Raw genomic sequence first — 15,049 nt, 5'->3', positions numbered from 1 at the left:
TAGTTACAATATAGTTTAAAGTTATCTTATTACAATAATTTAGGTTCATCAAAAAAGTAATTTAACATGAACAAAACTGATAGTTTGTTGGCTAAGCAATTCTCGTCATTGGGCCTTCAAGAAAAACTAGAAATCAAAAATCTTGGGGTATGCCAACCAAAAGGTGTTCGTATAATTCAAGTTGATGGTAATAAAACACGAACATTTTGTGCATGGTTTGAAAAAAAATCATGGTTAAGTGTGAGTGATGAAAAAAATTCGTTGTTTTGTTTTTATTGTGTTTTGTTTTGTGGCGAGAGCTTGTGGACAGAAAATGGCTGTAAAGATATGAAACATCTCTCTGAGCGAACACAAAAACACGAATCCATTAAAACACATATAAATAATTCGTTGCAGTTTCAAACGCTCGGAAAGACATATATTTTATCGACAATTGATGCAGGATACAGTCTTAGCATAAAAAAACATAATGAATTAGTTGACAAAAACAGACAAACATTATCGAGGATTATAGATTGTATAAAATTTTGTGGTGTACACAAATTGCCCTTAAGAGGACATGACGAAACTATTGACTCAAATAATCGAGGGGTATTTTTAGATATGGTTTCATACACAGCTACATTAGATAGTGTGTTTAGCGATCATCTTAAAAATTCAAAAATAACAAAAAATACTTCAAAAACAAACCAAAATGACATTTTAGAATGTATGTATAAAGTATACATAAAAGAAATTAAACGTGAGATTGATAAAGCAAGATTTGTTTCCTTGCAAGCAGATGAAACAACTGATGTATCTTGTCGTTCTCAGTTCGTCATTATTTTGCGTTATTTAAAAGGTTATCAACCAGTTGAAAGATTTATAGCATTTATTGATGTTAATGATAGAACTGCTATGGGTCTTACAAATGTATTAAAAGAAGAATTGAATTGTTTTGGTTTGAAAGAAAAATTAATTGCACAGGCTTATGAAGGTGCAGCAGTTATGAGTGGATTAAGGAATGGAGTCCAAAGTCTCATTAAAGAAGTTTACCCAAATGCCCATTATGTTCACTGCTATGCACACCAATTGAATTTAGTTTTGAAAAAAGTTTGTTCGTCGAATAAGCGAGTAAGAACATTTTTTTCAACTGGATTCTAAGTGGATTTGACGTGTTCTTTACATCCTCGCCAAAACGAAATGATTTACTTCGCGAAATTTCTTTTAAGCAGATACCAAGAGTTTGCGAAACACGATGGAATTTTCGTTCAAAAATAGTTACTTGCATAAAAGAAAACAAAACAAAGATTGTGGAATGTTTTAATAAAATCATAAACAATGAAGGATGGGATGATACAAGCGTGTGGCAATCTGTTGGGTTCAAAAAACGTATGGAAGATTTAGAGTTCAACTTTTTTTTATCTTTTTTTTATTCAATTTTAAAACATGTTGATATACTTTACAATATATTGCAATCAAGTAACAGCAACACTATTACAATCAAGAAAGCTTTTGAAAAATTTGAGTTATCCATAAACTTTGTGCGAAATAGCATCACTGATAATGTTCCTAGATCGATTCTTAACGATTGCAAAGAAATACCTAAAAACCAAATGAAACGAAACACATCAATTGAACTACTTATAGAAGATGCTAAAGATGCTTGGGATAAAGTTATTTTCGAAATTAGCGACAGGTTTAGAAGCATTGAAATATTTAAATTATTTTCAATTTTGGATCCGAAAAATTTCAATTTTAACAGACAACATTTTTCTCGGAATCATATAAAAAATATTCTAACTATCCAATGCTGAGTGAAGTTAAGTTGATGTCCGAATTAACCGTTTTGTATGAAAATGCTTTTTTTTGTGATATTGGCACTATTAATGCCCTATCCCAATTTATGCATAAAAATAACCTAATTGAAACATTTTCTGAAGTATCAAAGTTGATACAGATTGTTTTGGTCACACCTGTGTCTACAGTTGATGCTGAACGGTGTTTTAGTACTTTAAAAAGAATTAAGATACTTTTAAGAAATTCCACAGGTCAAGATCGGTTGAATGCATTAGCTGTACTATCAATACATAAAGATTATTTACAGGATATGGATCAGTTTAAGCAAAAAGTAATCGAAATGTTTTCTCTTATGAAACAGAGAAGAGCAGAATATTTGTATAAATAATATGCTTAAATCTTTGTTTTTAACATCATTCTTTATTTCAAGATATATTATACCTTTATAAAAATTATAGTGTTAATCGTAACTTTTTATATTTGTGACTTACTTCTAACTAAAAGTTTTTACCATAAAATTAAAATTAAAAAAAAAATCTAAAGAAGTGATATTAAAATCTGTTCAAATTATAATGCAGCACTATCAGGGCAGCTTTTACTGCTTTTTACGAAGGTTCAATTCAATGCCATTAAATACTTATGCTTTATTTTGGGAGTATGCTAGCGCTTAACTCTGTCAACCAATCGAAAAACGCTAGCGACCAAAGACGGTTAGGGATTTTTACTGACATTTGAAATAAGGTTACCGTTTTTAAGAAAAATCAAGACCAAGAAATATTTTACGCATGCGTTTTTTGCCTTCACAAAGATCGCTTGCTAATTTAAAATGTCAATAAAAATTTATTATTCTCACTTTGATGCGGTGCATTGAAGATCCAAAAATTATAAATTAGTTTACTTACATTGTGAAATGGATGATGACAATTGTCCCATGATTTACAACACTCATTGGGTAAGATTTATTTTTCTAATTATATTTTCTATTATCGACATTACTAATCTTTAGAATAAAATCTTTTTATTTATTTAGCAACTTAATGCTACTTTAGTAACTTTATTTTATTTATTTTGTAAAGTTACTAAAGTAGCATTAAGTTACTAAAGTAGCATAAAGTAATTATTAATGGCTTCTGACCTGGTCTAATAAATTGGCTACTTCTATGAAAACAACTAGCTTGTCTAGTGTTATATGGATGTAACTCCCAATTTCTTAAATAGAGAGACTTAAATATTTCGTTTTCAGTTGATGTAGCATTATGAATGAAACAGCGATTTAACTACAATTTTATTTGTACAGTGATTAATTCCAGTATTTCTATTTTGTGAGTTGACCAGTCACATTTTAAGATAATTCTCATTGCTTCGTTTTGCAGTTTTTCTAAAATGTTTATGTTTAATATCAAGAAAAATAAAAGTACAATATTTATGGTGGGGAGCAATAGTTTGAAAGGTTATCTTCTTGGTCCATTGAATTAAATATTTGCTTACCAAGTTATCCAGTTTTCTTTGCAATTTTATTTGAGGTATGTTTAACATATTCAGTAAAATTAAGTTGGTATTCAATAATGTTGCTACAATATATTTTATTCACTTGAAGGGTGACCAGGAAAAGTTGGAAACAGTGTGATGCTGTAAACACTGTAAAGAATTTTTTTTTATAACTTTTTAACAAAATATTTTATTACAAAATTTTTGTAGGGACACCCAATTTGACTCTAGCTGTTAAAAGACATAATTTACCAACATATCCAGATGTTTGTGCTAAAATTAAAGAGCATGAGTTGTTGCACACAGTGCTTTATGTTGTATCTCGCACTGGAAGCATGGAACAAAACTTTAAAGGTTGGCATACAAAGTTATTTGAATAAGTTATTTTTCTTACAATAAATCAATAACTTTATCTAATCTAGAGTTATAATAAATGTAGATGATGTTTTAACTGCTGCAAATATTTTTATGCAAATAATTTTTGGCATAATACATCCAATTTTTAGTGTATTTTAATTTGTTTATGTTTAAGAATAACCTTGTATGCTGTTTAAATTTTTCAATATAGAACTGTTGAAGAAAAATCACAGAGTGTTTTTTGAGGACAAAGATTTCCCCTACACTGGGGTTCCATTCATTTTTTCAGCGCATAGTTGTCTTGACTGTCAACAAGGAATGGACAGGAATATTAAAGCAAAAGAAAAATACAGAAAAAAGAAAAACGATGCAGCAGTATGTTGACCTATAGTTTGTTTGTTGATAATATATTTTATGTCATGTAACACTTTGAAACATTTTAAATTGCGTGCATATCTAATTTAATTCAAGTACGCTTCTTTTTATAACTTTATATATGTATACATTCCTATCCTATATAAAAACAAATTTTATATACAGGTCCTATATAAAAACAAATTTTATATACAGGTCCTATATAAAATCTGTTTTTAAAAATAAACTTCACTTGTAACAATAAGCAAAAAAATCTTACTGTATTTTTTAAAATTAAAAATTTTTGATTTACAATAATATTTTAATTTCTAATATATAGGCTGTAGATCATTATTACAAAAATAACAAAGTTATTCTCCAGGATACCAAAAAATTTGATTGTCCAGCCATGATTCATATAAAAGAAATAGTAGAATTTCCAGAGTTTAAGGTATCTTATTGCTTTATCTCACCCATGTTTTGACATTTTGTTCAAAAACATTAACCACATTTAATGTTGAACATGTATATGTCAGTAATGTAACATGTACATGTATATGAACATATACATATATGGAACAACACTTAATAACTATTTATATATAAATATTTTAAATGATTAATTACCAAAATGCCAAAATAATAATAATTTTGTATAAATACTTAGTAAATTTTATATAAATATCTTGTTCAATAATTTTTTTTTTATTCTCATAGCTCACAAGAGATACAACATGGTTAAGAAGTGAAATGTCAAAAAAACTTCATATAGCTATTTCTACCCAAGGGAATTTAATTATGTGTAGAAAGTACATTTTATTATTGCCAGATATTTCTGCTCATAAAAACCATTTGATAGGAGAGGTAAGTATCATTAATGTTTTTTGTAATTCATTTGTATTTTTATTTTGTAATTTATTTTTAGTTTAACTTAATAATCAATTTTAAAAAAAAATTATTACATGTTGTTTTCTTCTTTATTTTTTACATTTCTTTTCAATTTGTTTATAACTGCAAAATATATTTGCAATATTTTTAGACAGCTGGTCTTTATCAACCCTTTTCTGATACTCTCATTATTAAAATTGGAGATTTAGTAAAAAAGGGTATCAACACTGTTCCAGAAATGAGAAGACATCTAAATATTTTTGTTGAAGCTGAGTTTGGTTCAAATGACATTCCTCATAAAGAAAACAAACGTTACTTTCCGCGGGATAAAACTATTCGGAATCATATGATGAATGCAAGGAGAAAACTTCGTAGATCTTTAATAGATCAAGAATGTTTTCTTGATAAAATTAATGAATGGAGAATCAATGGCCAAGAACCTATGATAAACTTTCGACCAAAAGGTGTCAGCGTTCATGAAGACAATGATCCACAGCTTAAGGATTCATTTTTATTTGTATACCAAGAAATGTGGCAAAAGAGACTGCTTTTACGATATGGAAGTGAGTTACTTTTTCATGACGCCACATACCGCACAACTCGGTTTGCTCTTCCTCTATTTTTTTTAGTTGTTAAAACAAACATGGATTACCAAGTTGTTGCCATTTTTGTGTGTGAAAACGAAACAACTGAAGCTATCACTGAGGCATTGACGTGCGTTAAACAGTGGAATCCTTCATTTCAGCCTAAATTTGTTTTAACTGATTATTCGAACGAAGAAATAAACTCAATAGAATATGTTTCCAGGTAAGACTTTATTTTTCCAAATTTTCTTAAATTTTAAGCAGCATAATGTTATGTTCAAGACCCACCTCATTTAGGATGCAGTGTCCTCATTTGTGATTTTCATCGAGAACAAGCTTTGGAAAGATGGCTCTCTAAAACCAATAATGGCTGTTGCACTGTGAAAGATGCAGTTAAGTTACAACTTCACCAAATTGCAAATGCAAAAACAGAAGAGATTTGCAAAGATGCTGTGAATGCTTTCAAAGAGACAGAAGAGTGGAAAAATCACCCAAAGCTAAGGGATTATTTAAATAATACTTGGTTATGCAACCAAAAGGTTAGTTTAAATGTAATTAAAATGTAAAAAAAGAAATGTTCAATCGAGCCTTTGTACTCTAATTTAATGGTTTTTTGGAGATTTCCAATAGTTTTTATCTAAGAAACTGCTTGATATTTATAGTTAAAATCCTGGAAACGTTCTGCAATTTTAATAGCAGATATGTTGGGAAATGCTAGGACCATTTAAGAAAATGTTCCTGGAAAGTCTTGGAATTTTCATTTAATTTTTCTGTGGGAACCCTGAATTGCATTTAATTTACATTTTTTTCAGAGATGGGTGTTTGCATTCAGGCAACATCGCCTTTTGCGAAATGTCAATACAAACAATGGCACTGAAAGGCAAAATCAATCATTGAAATACAGTTTCTTAGAAAGAAGAAAAAATTCATCTCTCACAGCTATGCTAAGTATTTGCATTGAAGAGTTCCTACCTCACAATTATGACAAGTTAGTTATTTCTACTTATACCACTACTACTTAACAATTAGTAATGATATAACAGTGAGGCAAGTAAAACAAATAAAAATAATTAAACGTCATTGTCAATGTAATTTGCCAAAAAAAGGGATTTCATATCCTTGATACTAAGATAAATAAAAATTTATGCTGATAGTTATTAAAAAGAAAAGATTTTATTTTTCTATTCAGCATAAGTTATCCCATTACTTACTTAATGTTAAGTAGAAATTTTTCATTATTTTAGCTATGTGGATGAAAATAGAAGAGCACACTCATCTTATAGAAAATATAGTAATAACATTCCGATGTATTTAATAAATCCCCCACGGCCTTTAGTAAAACACTGCATGAAAATGATTGATAAACTACAAGGTATATCATTGGATGGAATTAGTGCTGTCACCAACAGATTGTAAAATGTTGCATCATTTCAGTCAACAAGTAGAGAAGTTTATCAGTGTTATCTTGGTGATGCTAAGCACTTGCCAACCTGTTCTTGTCCTTCTTGGTTTGATAGTATATATCCATGCAAACATTTTTTTGCAGTTTTCTGTAAAGAAAATCTCTCGTGGTCTGACTTTGATCCCTCTTACAGCAATTCTCCATATTTCATATTAGATCCATTGTTGGATGAAAATAAGTATTCAACTTCATCTCAGGTTCAAGAGTCAGCTGAACTCAAAGATTTAAAAAATACTCCTGTCGATGCGATGTTGTTGCCTGGCAACTTTGCGTCTGCACCATCTGAACATAGCCAGACAACTGCATGTAGTGATTGTATGAATGTAAATAGTATTCCCACTCAGAATGCAGAACATGATAAAATACAATCAAGTCATCACTCACCTGCTGCATGTCGCGAACTCTTGACTGAAATAATCAATTTGACGCATTTAGGTCAATCTCAATCAGCAACAGATAATTTATTTGATGGTCTACATAAGCTTAAGATTGTATATGCTGAATCTATTACAAAAGAACAAGGCATTATCCTGCGTCCTGATCCAAAACCAGAAACTTGGAAAAAGTCTGCTTCAAAATCTCCTAATCTTCTCAATATTCCAGTTCGGCGTAAGAGGAAAATGACTAAAAGAGTTGGTCTAAAATATGATATTATGAAAGCAGCTTCAAATATAAGTGTTATATCATTAGTAAAAAATGATTTTTGTGAATCAGAGATTGTTACAAATCAAGTGATAGACGACAGTTTGTAGTTCCTGCTGATTCATTAAAAATTCAACAATTAACATGCTGATAGTCAGGAGCTGCATGAAATTACCACTGTTAATGATTATGTGCAACTGCAAACCACTGCTCATTCTACTAAAGAATTTAAATCCTCTCTTATTGGATATTCCGAACTGAATGAAAAAGGACTGATAGAAAAAGGACTAATGCTGAATGACAATATTATTAATTATTTCACACAGATGATGTCAGTTCAGTTAAATATTGATGTTGGTTTACAGGACCCCATTAAAGGAAGAGTTTTATCTAGATTTATTTAGATTTAGCTTCATTATTTTCTTAATTGTATCAGATTTTTCTAATACATCATTCAATAAAAACATACTAAGAATGTTAACTACTATGCTTTTTAAAACATCAAATAAAAATAGAACAAAATAAAAAAAAAATTCAAAGTAATTTAAGCCATATATTAAAAATAAAGAAAACCTTTCGATCAAATAATAAATCATAGATAATTCTCTTTTATTTAAAATTAAATTCAAACCATTTATATAATTTTCGTTTTTTTTGCATAAAAAGTTTTATATTACTTCAATATTATTAGTATTTTTGTAACTTGATTAACAAAAAAAATTCCAGGACATTTCAGGTCATTTTTGAAAATAATTTAATTTTTCAGGACATTTCAGGACTGTGAACACCATATATATATATATATATATATATATATATATATATATATATATATATATATATATATATATATATATATATATATATATATATATATATATATATATATATATATATATATATATATATATATATATATATATATATATATATATATATATATATATATATATATATATATATATATATATATATATATATATATATATATATATATATATATATATATATATATATATATATATATATATATATATATCAGTGGCGGATCAAAATATTGACTGTAGCAAAAGTGTTTTACCAAAGCAAACAAGAAATTGTTTAATTCGGCGGGGTTACATAATTTAATCTGATCTATTAAAGAATGATTGTTTGCTTTTAACGCTTGATATAGCTCCATTTCTTTCATTAAAAAAAGTTTATAAACCATATATAAAGTAATATAAATTCATCGAAGTACAATTTTTTGCTACACTTGCTACAGGTTCTCGGATAATGACTTTTAGTTGTTATATAAGACCTCCTTGTTAATAAAAAGGTGATACTAAATATGTATTCAATATTATAAAAGCACGGGGGTATGCTTAGAGTTGTTTGAAAACATGACAAACATGATTTTGCTACAGTTGCAACACATAATTTGCCATTTTATTTCACTCCCAGTCAAAATTAAGTAGCTACGCTGCGAAATGTTTGACATTCTTACAAAAATTTATGAACATGAGAGACAAAACCCTATAAAAACTCGGGTTTTTTTTTAGCAAAAATTTTATTTTTCGATTTAGTAAAATTAGTTAAGCTACGACAGCGGCCAAAATTTGATCTAAAATTTTTCTGTTATTTTACATAAAAATATACTTATATATTTTTTTATATATGTGTGTAGAAAATAATAATAAATGTAGTCCGAGTTGACTGTAGTAATTGCTTCACTTGCTACACTCTGGATCCGATCCTGTATATATATATATATATATATATATATATATATATATATATATATATATATATATATATATATATATATATATATATATATATATATATATATATATAGATATATACACACACCCACACACACAGTGAGTGTAGATTAATAAATTTTCTTTTACTAGTTTCGAAAAAGTTTGAAATTATCTATAAAAAAAGATTGGCTAGTCCAAAACGTAAGCTTGGTGGACTGAAAACACAATTTCAATATTTAGATGAGGAGGATGACGTTCCTAGTAAATTACTTATAATTAACTTTGCCTATTACATAATTAATTTAATCCAAGATTTTTATATCTTGAGCTTCATTCACTTATCCACATCTATCCTATGCAGACAGAATGTCTAAACTAGGTCTATGGAAACTTGAAGAACGAAGAAACAGATTGATTTAACAGAAGTGTGCAAGATGTTGAATGGGTATTCTACTACTTCATATTAAAAAGTTTTTGAATTAGCCACAAACAAAAGAACAAGAGTTCACCCACTTACACTTGTTAAGTATAGATTCAAAACTGTGGTCAGACAAAAATCTTCTTCTCGGAACGCTTAGTCAACCGCTGGAACTCAATCTAATTCGAAGTTAAAGAAAGAGAGAAAGTAGATAGTTTTTTGGATCCTGTGGCTTCTACTTCTAGTAAAATGATTGATGATGATGATAATGATAGTAGAGATAGTTGTAAATGTGTTGAAAAGTTAAGAAAATTGGTGATGGTGAAGTTTCGTTTAAAGAGATGTCAAATAAACGCGAGTTATTTTGGATAGCTTTTTATTTGCATGAAAAAAAGTATTTGTAAAATTTTTTTACAATATCATTTAACAGCAAGGGTATTTGAGCCACACAACTAAAAACCAAGAATATAAAACTGCTAATAAAAAACATTCCTCTAAGTTAAAAGATTCTTCCATGTATCTTGTAGATACATGGAGTACCCATTAACTACTTTTTGCTAATTTTTTTGATTTCATTTTTTGTTTAGAATTTCAATATGCTTAGTTCAAAGATAAGCAAAAAAATTTTCGCCAGATCCAAGATACGCAAGCGCAAATCCTGGTTAGGCTTAAAAAATTGAAGAAAGTGGAGACGTTGATTTCAGTTTGAATGTTGACAATATTGAAAAAGAGCCAATAAATTCAATTGAGAGATTCGATATTATTGAAAATATTTTAAAAACAAGCTCAAATGCAAGAAAACGCAAGGCAACATATATACTTCTATAGAAAGCGACATACGCAAACATTTTATTCCTTAAATGATTCTTACTACAACATTCTGAAATTTAAGTCAACATATGTTGACATAAATTGTTGCAATATTGCATGTTGGACGAAAGTTTTTTTCGAGGTGAGTAATTAAATTTATTTGTTTTTTGAAAAAGCACAAAAACACAACATTATAGATATGAATGCTTATCGCTTTTTTATTTCAGAATTTTATTATTATTTATTTAGTGTTTTATATTGTTTTTATTATATTTTTGTTGATTTTTTTAAATTTATTAATTTATTTTTGTTTTAATAATTTATTTATACGGATTAGCAAAGAGGAGTTTATATATATAGACTGATATGGGGAGAACATGCAAAGAGTAGTACACGCATCGACTGATTTAGAGAGAACAAGCAGAAGTTAATAACATGCGGCAGTTAATAACACATCGATGTAAGGTTAGGGTAAGGTTAGATAATGTTTTTTTATAAGAGAACATTATCTACCCAGCAAACATGTCAGCGTTGATTCAACGTTGAAAACCGGTCGCAGCGAAGAAAAAGCGTGACAGTGACAAAAACAACGTGTTTTCAACGTTGAATCCATGTCTGTTTTTGTATACTAAATCGCGGTAAATTAAAACGTTGAATAAGCACTGGAATTGCAACGTAATTTAGCTTCTCAAAATAAGACGTTAATTCAACGTGAAATCACTAAACGCAAAAAGCCGCTTTAAAAACGTTTCAAACTTTATGCTTCATCAACGTTAAAAATAGACCGCTTTTTAAACGTTACATTTTCAACGTTGAAAAAGCGTATAAATTTCAACGCATTTCATCTTCTCAAAAAGTTGCGTTTATTCAACGTTGAATAAAAGTACGCAAATTACCACAGTAAAAACGTCACAAAGTTTAAGGTTTATCAACGTTAGACAGCTGCTTTTTCAACGTAGTTAAGCTATTTATAAAACAACGTTTATTCAACGTTACATATACCAACGTTGAAAATGTGGTAATTAAAAAACATTGAAAAACTGATTTTTTGCCAACGTTAATAATATGTTGCTTTGGCAACTTTGAGGAACCCAGCAAGCAAACGACGTCGTGTCAACGTCGAAGCGAGGTTGAAATTTCAACGTTGAAATTTTACTTTCGCATTCCCTATTTTTTTTACAGATTAAGAAAGATCTTTGTTTAAAAATAAGAAAACGTATAAGAAACAATACTTTTAGACCAACTTAATGTACGCTAAACTCAATCTGAAAAATTTAAAAATGCAAATTTTCGCCAGAATCTTCCATAAAACTGGGTAAATTGACAAAGTATTTTGGGCTAATAGGAATGTGGAGTCATCGCTGAAAAAAATGTCTAATCCAACTGATGATTGGTATTAATTCAAACTTAAATACATAAAGCATACAATTAAGGATTTATTATTATGAAATGATGTACTCTTTTAACATAATGACTTTAACATCTCTCTATTTATTTACATTCACAATATTTACACAAAAATATTATTTTTTAAGGGTTCTTTCAGTTCTTCTAAATTATTTTCATATTTGCAATGTCTCAAATGTCCACTATACTCCTAAGGCGCTTCACCTATATCTCTTTGTAAAATAAATTCGTTAAAGATTTGTGTTAAAATTTTTTCTAGGTCTTTTTATACATTTTTATACATTTAATCAGTGCTCGTTAAAATTACTTAAGATTAAGAGGTCATCCTTATTTTTGTTTCTTAAAATAACTCTTTCATATTGTAAACATAAATTATTTCCATCCTAGATGATGACAAAGAATTATGTGAGGAGTATGGAGACAATGTGACAGCTGGGGAATTGGATAACAATCAAATGACAATTAAGACTTTTACCAGCTCATCTGAAAAAAGACATGCAATTATTAAGTTAGCAGAAAAGTCTATTCCAATGCCAGTTCTACCTAAAATGAAAACAAGTAAAAGAATATATTATTGATAACACTATTCTTGCTGTTAATTAACTTTTTTTATTTTTTTTATTTTTTTTCTCTTTTGCAATAAATAAATAAAATAACCAAAGTTGTTCTTTTTCAATAAAAAAAAAAAAAGAAAAAAAAAAAAAAAAAAAAAGAAAAGAAAAGAAAGAAACGCCAATTAGTTATTTTCCTTCCTTCTTTCATAGGAGCCTTTTATGATATTCCACAAAAAGCAACGAGGAATAATTCAAGTCAAAAATTATTATCTGGTACTCTTTCCCTTCATGCTATTGTTTTACTTTTTATTTTAAATCATTTAAATTAATTTTTAGACCTTTAAAATAACCTATTAATGGTGTTTACTGTAGTAAATTTTTTGTTAATTTTTTTAATGTTAAATTGGTTTTTAAAGGTTATACTGCAACTTTTTCTATACCTGATGGCTATTTTGGACTCACTGCTTTATCAGCCAACATACTAATGCCCTTTAAGTCAACTACTACCTCTTCTATATGTGGAGGTTTTTCTGGACTCAAACCGACATTAAACAATCATTCCACTATTAGTATATCATAAAGCTCATTCATCAATGTTTCTGCTGGTATTCCTCAAACCTACATGAATTACAATAGAAGAGATTCTGCATGTGCTTGGGACGAGTTAATTAGCTCAAATATTTTTAAAGGTATGGTAGGTTTATTGAAAATAATTATTTTTTGTAGATTTTTATATAATCTCACTTCTTTTGAGATCCAGGTTGACATACTTGAAAATTTAACACATTAAGTAATTTATAAGTACTGTTGTTTTCAACTTAGGATTTCAACATAGTATTATGGAACTTGGCCCAAATAACCTTGGTAATGAATGAAAATTCTAAAAGGTTAGCAATTAATAACACCAGGATGAAAGATGCTAAAAGAGAGATACTAATGCAATTTGATGATGTTAATGTTCTATAAGAATTTGATTGCAAAATGGGAGCTGACAAGAGTTCTTAAAAAGTTTGTAAGTAATTTTTCATTAAAATGTACCATTGATTAATGTCATCGGGTGGACGTTATCTATATCTTGGGTATTGGGTGGATGTTCCCAAAAATGTCCATTGAGAGTATAGATCTTCTTTTGTGCAAGATCGCCACATTGTTCATAGAGCTATTATTTTGTATTCTATTTTTACATCAGGTGAGGCAGCTATCCTCCATTGGTGGTAACAATCAAAAGAAAAGTATTACAAACATGTAAAACAGATTAAAACATTTCTTTAATCAATAATACTTACTAGTTTTGTAAACAAAAATAGTTCCACCAATTTTTTATTTTTAGAAAGATTTTAAAATGTTGAAATTTTCTTTTGACATGTTTAATCTTGTGTTGCCAACGTTATATACCAATTCTCTAATTTTAGGGCTGATGACAAACAGATTTCAAAGTTTAATTTGGTTGGTTTGAAAGGAAAAGTAACTGTGAAATTACATATGGAAGGGTTGAATATTTGTAAAGCTGTAATTGGTAGGATATTATTTAGATTTTAAATGTTAAAAATTAGGTAAGATGCAGATCTATATTGTTTTATTAAAAACCTTTTTGTATACTACTTTTTATTGGCTGCCTGTTGAAAATAAATAAATTTAGTTGATTTCACAAAAATTAGATGTCAAACTTTTTATGCACAAGTTCATCAAAAAATAAAATAAATCTGTTTAAACGACTAAAAATTGAAAACTTCATGTATTTGTATAAAATGTTACTGAAAGATTTTCTTCCCTCCTTTCTCTGCATTTTTATTCACTTCACCAAATTTGAATATTTTTGCATTTAGTTTCTAGAATCGATTAAGCGCTGCGATGCAAAAGCTACAGACATAGAAACTCGGACGTTTATAGACTTCTGCTTGAAATATGCTCCTTATCGTTTAAATGGAGGTAAACGAAAATCCTGCAATCACAAAGTAGAAGATGAAGAAGTTCTTGAAGAAGGTGATAAAGAAAATCAAGATGACGATGACTGAGAAGTAGAGGGTGACGTTGAGTCAAATGAAAGCGAAGTGGTGAAAAAGAGAAAGAAATTACCCCCACTTGTAAATTTTTAAAAACAAATACATTTTAGTAAATGTTTTAAAGTATTATCTTTCGAAAGTTCATAAAACGTAACGTCAGTTCAACGTTGATTTTTAACGTTGAATCAACGTTGATATTTCAACGTCGATATTTTGTTTCCGAATAACGATTAAATCAACGTCCGTAAATCAACGTTGAATCAACGTTAAATCAACGTTGAAATGCTGGCTGGGAAGTAGCACATTGACAACTTTTGTCTCAATGCAGCAATGACAAAAAATAATTTGCTGTAATGGGAAGGCAAGGAAAACTTGATAGAATGCATACAGATGGTATAAAAAGTAATTTAAAGTTATATTTTATAACCTATTTTTATTGCGACTAATTTAAAACTTTTAGATTTTACATTAAATTGCATAATAATATACATAAATCTCAGGGTAAATTCGATTTATTCAGGTTATTTTTGTCTGTATTGTCATTTTATTTTAAGTTGA

At 28.5% G+C, this 15,049-nt stretch overlaps 1 protein-coding gene and 2 pseudogenes across 2 annotated transcripts; all 3 read left to right on the top strand.

Moving 5' to 3' along the window:
• The window catches only part of LOC149876226 (uncharacterized), a 46,726-nt pseudogene that overhangs the window by 18,631 nt on the left and 13,046 nt on the right, over window positions 1-15,049 (top strand).
• Window positions 3,206-8,033, top strand: LOC149876229 (uncharacterized; annotated as a pseudogene).
• On the top strand, window positions 11,811-13,157 carry LOC149876228 (uncharacterized). 2 transcript variants are annotated; one of them, XM_090075640.1, is made up of 4 exons: window positions 11,813-11,920; window positions 12,322-12,492; window positions 12,699-12,761; window positions 12,905-13,157. In XM_090075640.1, exons 1-4 carry the CDS (start codon window positions 11,914-11,916, stop codon window positions 13,066-13,068), a joined length of 405 nt encoding a protein of 134 aa, XP_089931766.1. In that variant the 5' UTR covers window positions 11,813-11,913; the 3' UTR covers window positions 13,069-13,157. The 2 variants fall into 2 exon arrangements, with proteins under 2 accessions (XP_089931767.1, XP_089931766.1); XM_090075641.1 differs by lacking the exon at window positions 12,699-12,761 and having other exon boundaries at window positions 11,811-11,920.

This window comes from Hydra viridissima, unplaced genomic scaffold (assembly GCF_058129835.1).
Source record: "Hydra viridissima isolate aposymbiotic clone 2 unplaced genomic scaffold, HvirCarnegie_v1 scaffold_23, whole genome shotgun sequence".
NCBI lineage: Eukaryota > Metazoa > Cnidaria > Hydrozoa > Anthoathecata > Hydridae > Hydra > Hydra viridissima.
This window is presented reverse-complemented; position numbering and strand designations above follow the sequence as displayed.

What these genes read in the sequence shown, in the direction of transcription:
- LOC149876228 (XM_090075640.1), top strand. An exon ending in TCTACCTAAAATGAAAACAA is followed by an intron (nt 12,493 to 12,698) that starts GTAAAAGAATAT and finishes CTTCTTTCATAG; the next exon opens with GAGCCTTTTATGATATTCCA. An exon ending in AAGTCAAAAATTATTATCTG is followed by an intron (nt 12,762 to 12,904) that starts GTACTCTTTCCC and finishes TGGTTTTTAAAG; the next exon opens with GTTATACTGCAACTTTTTCT.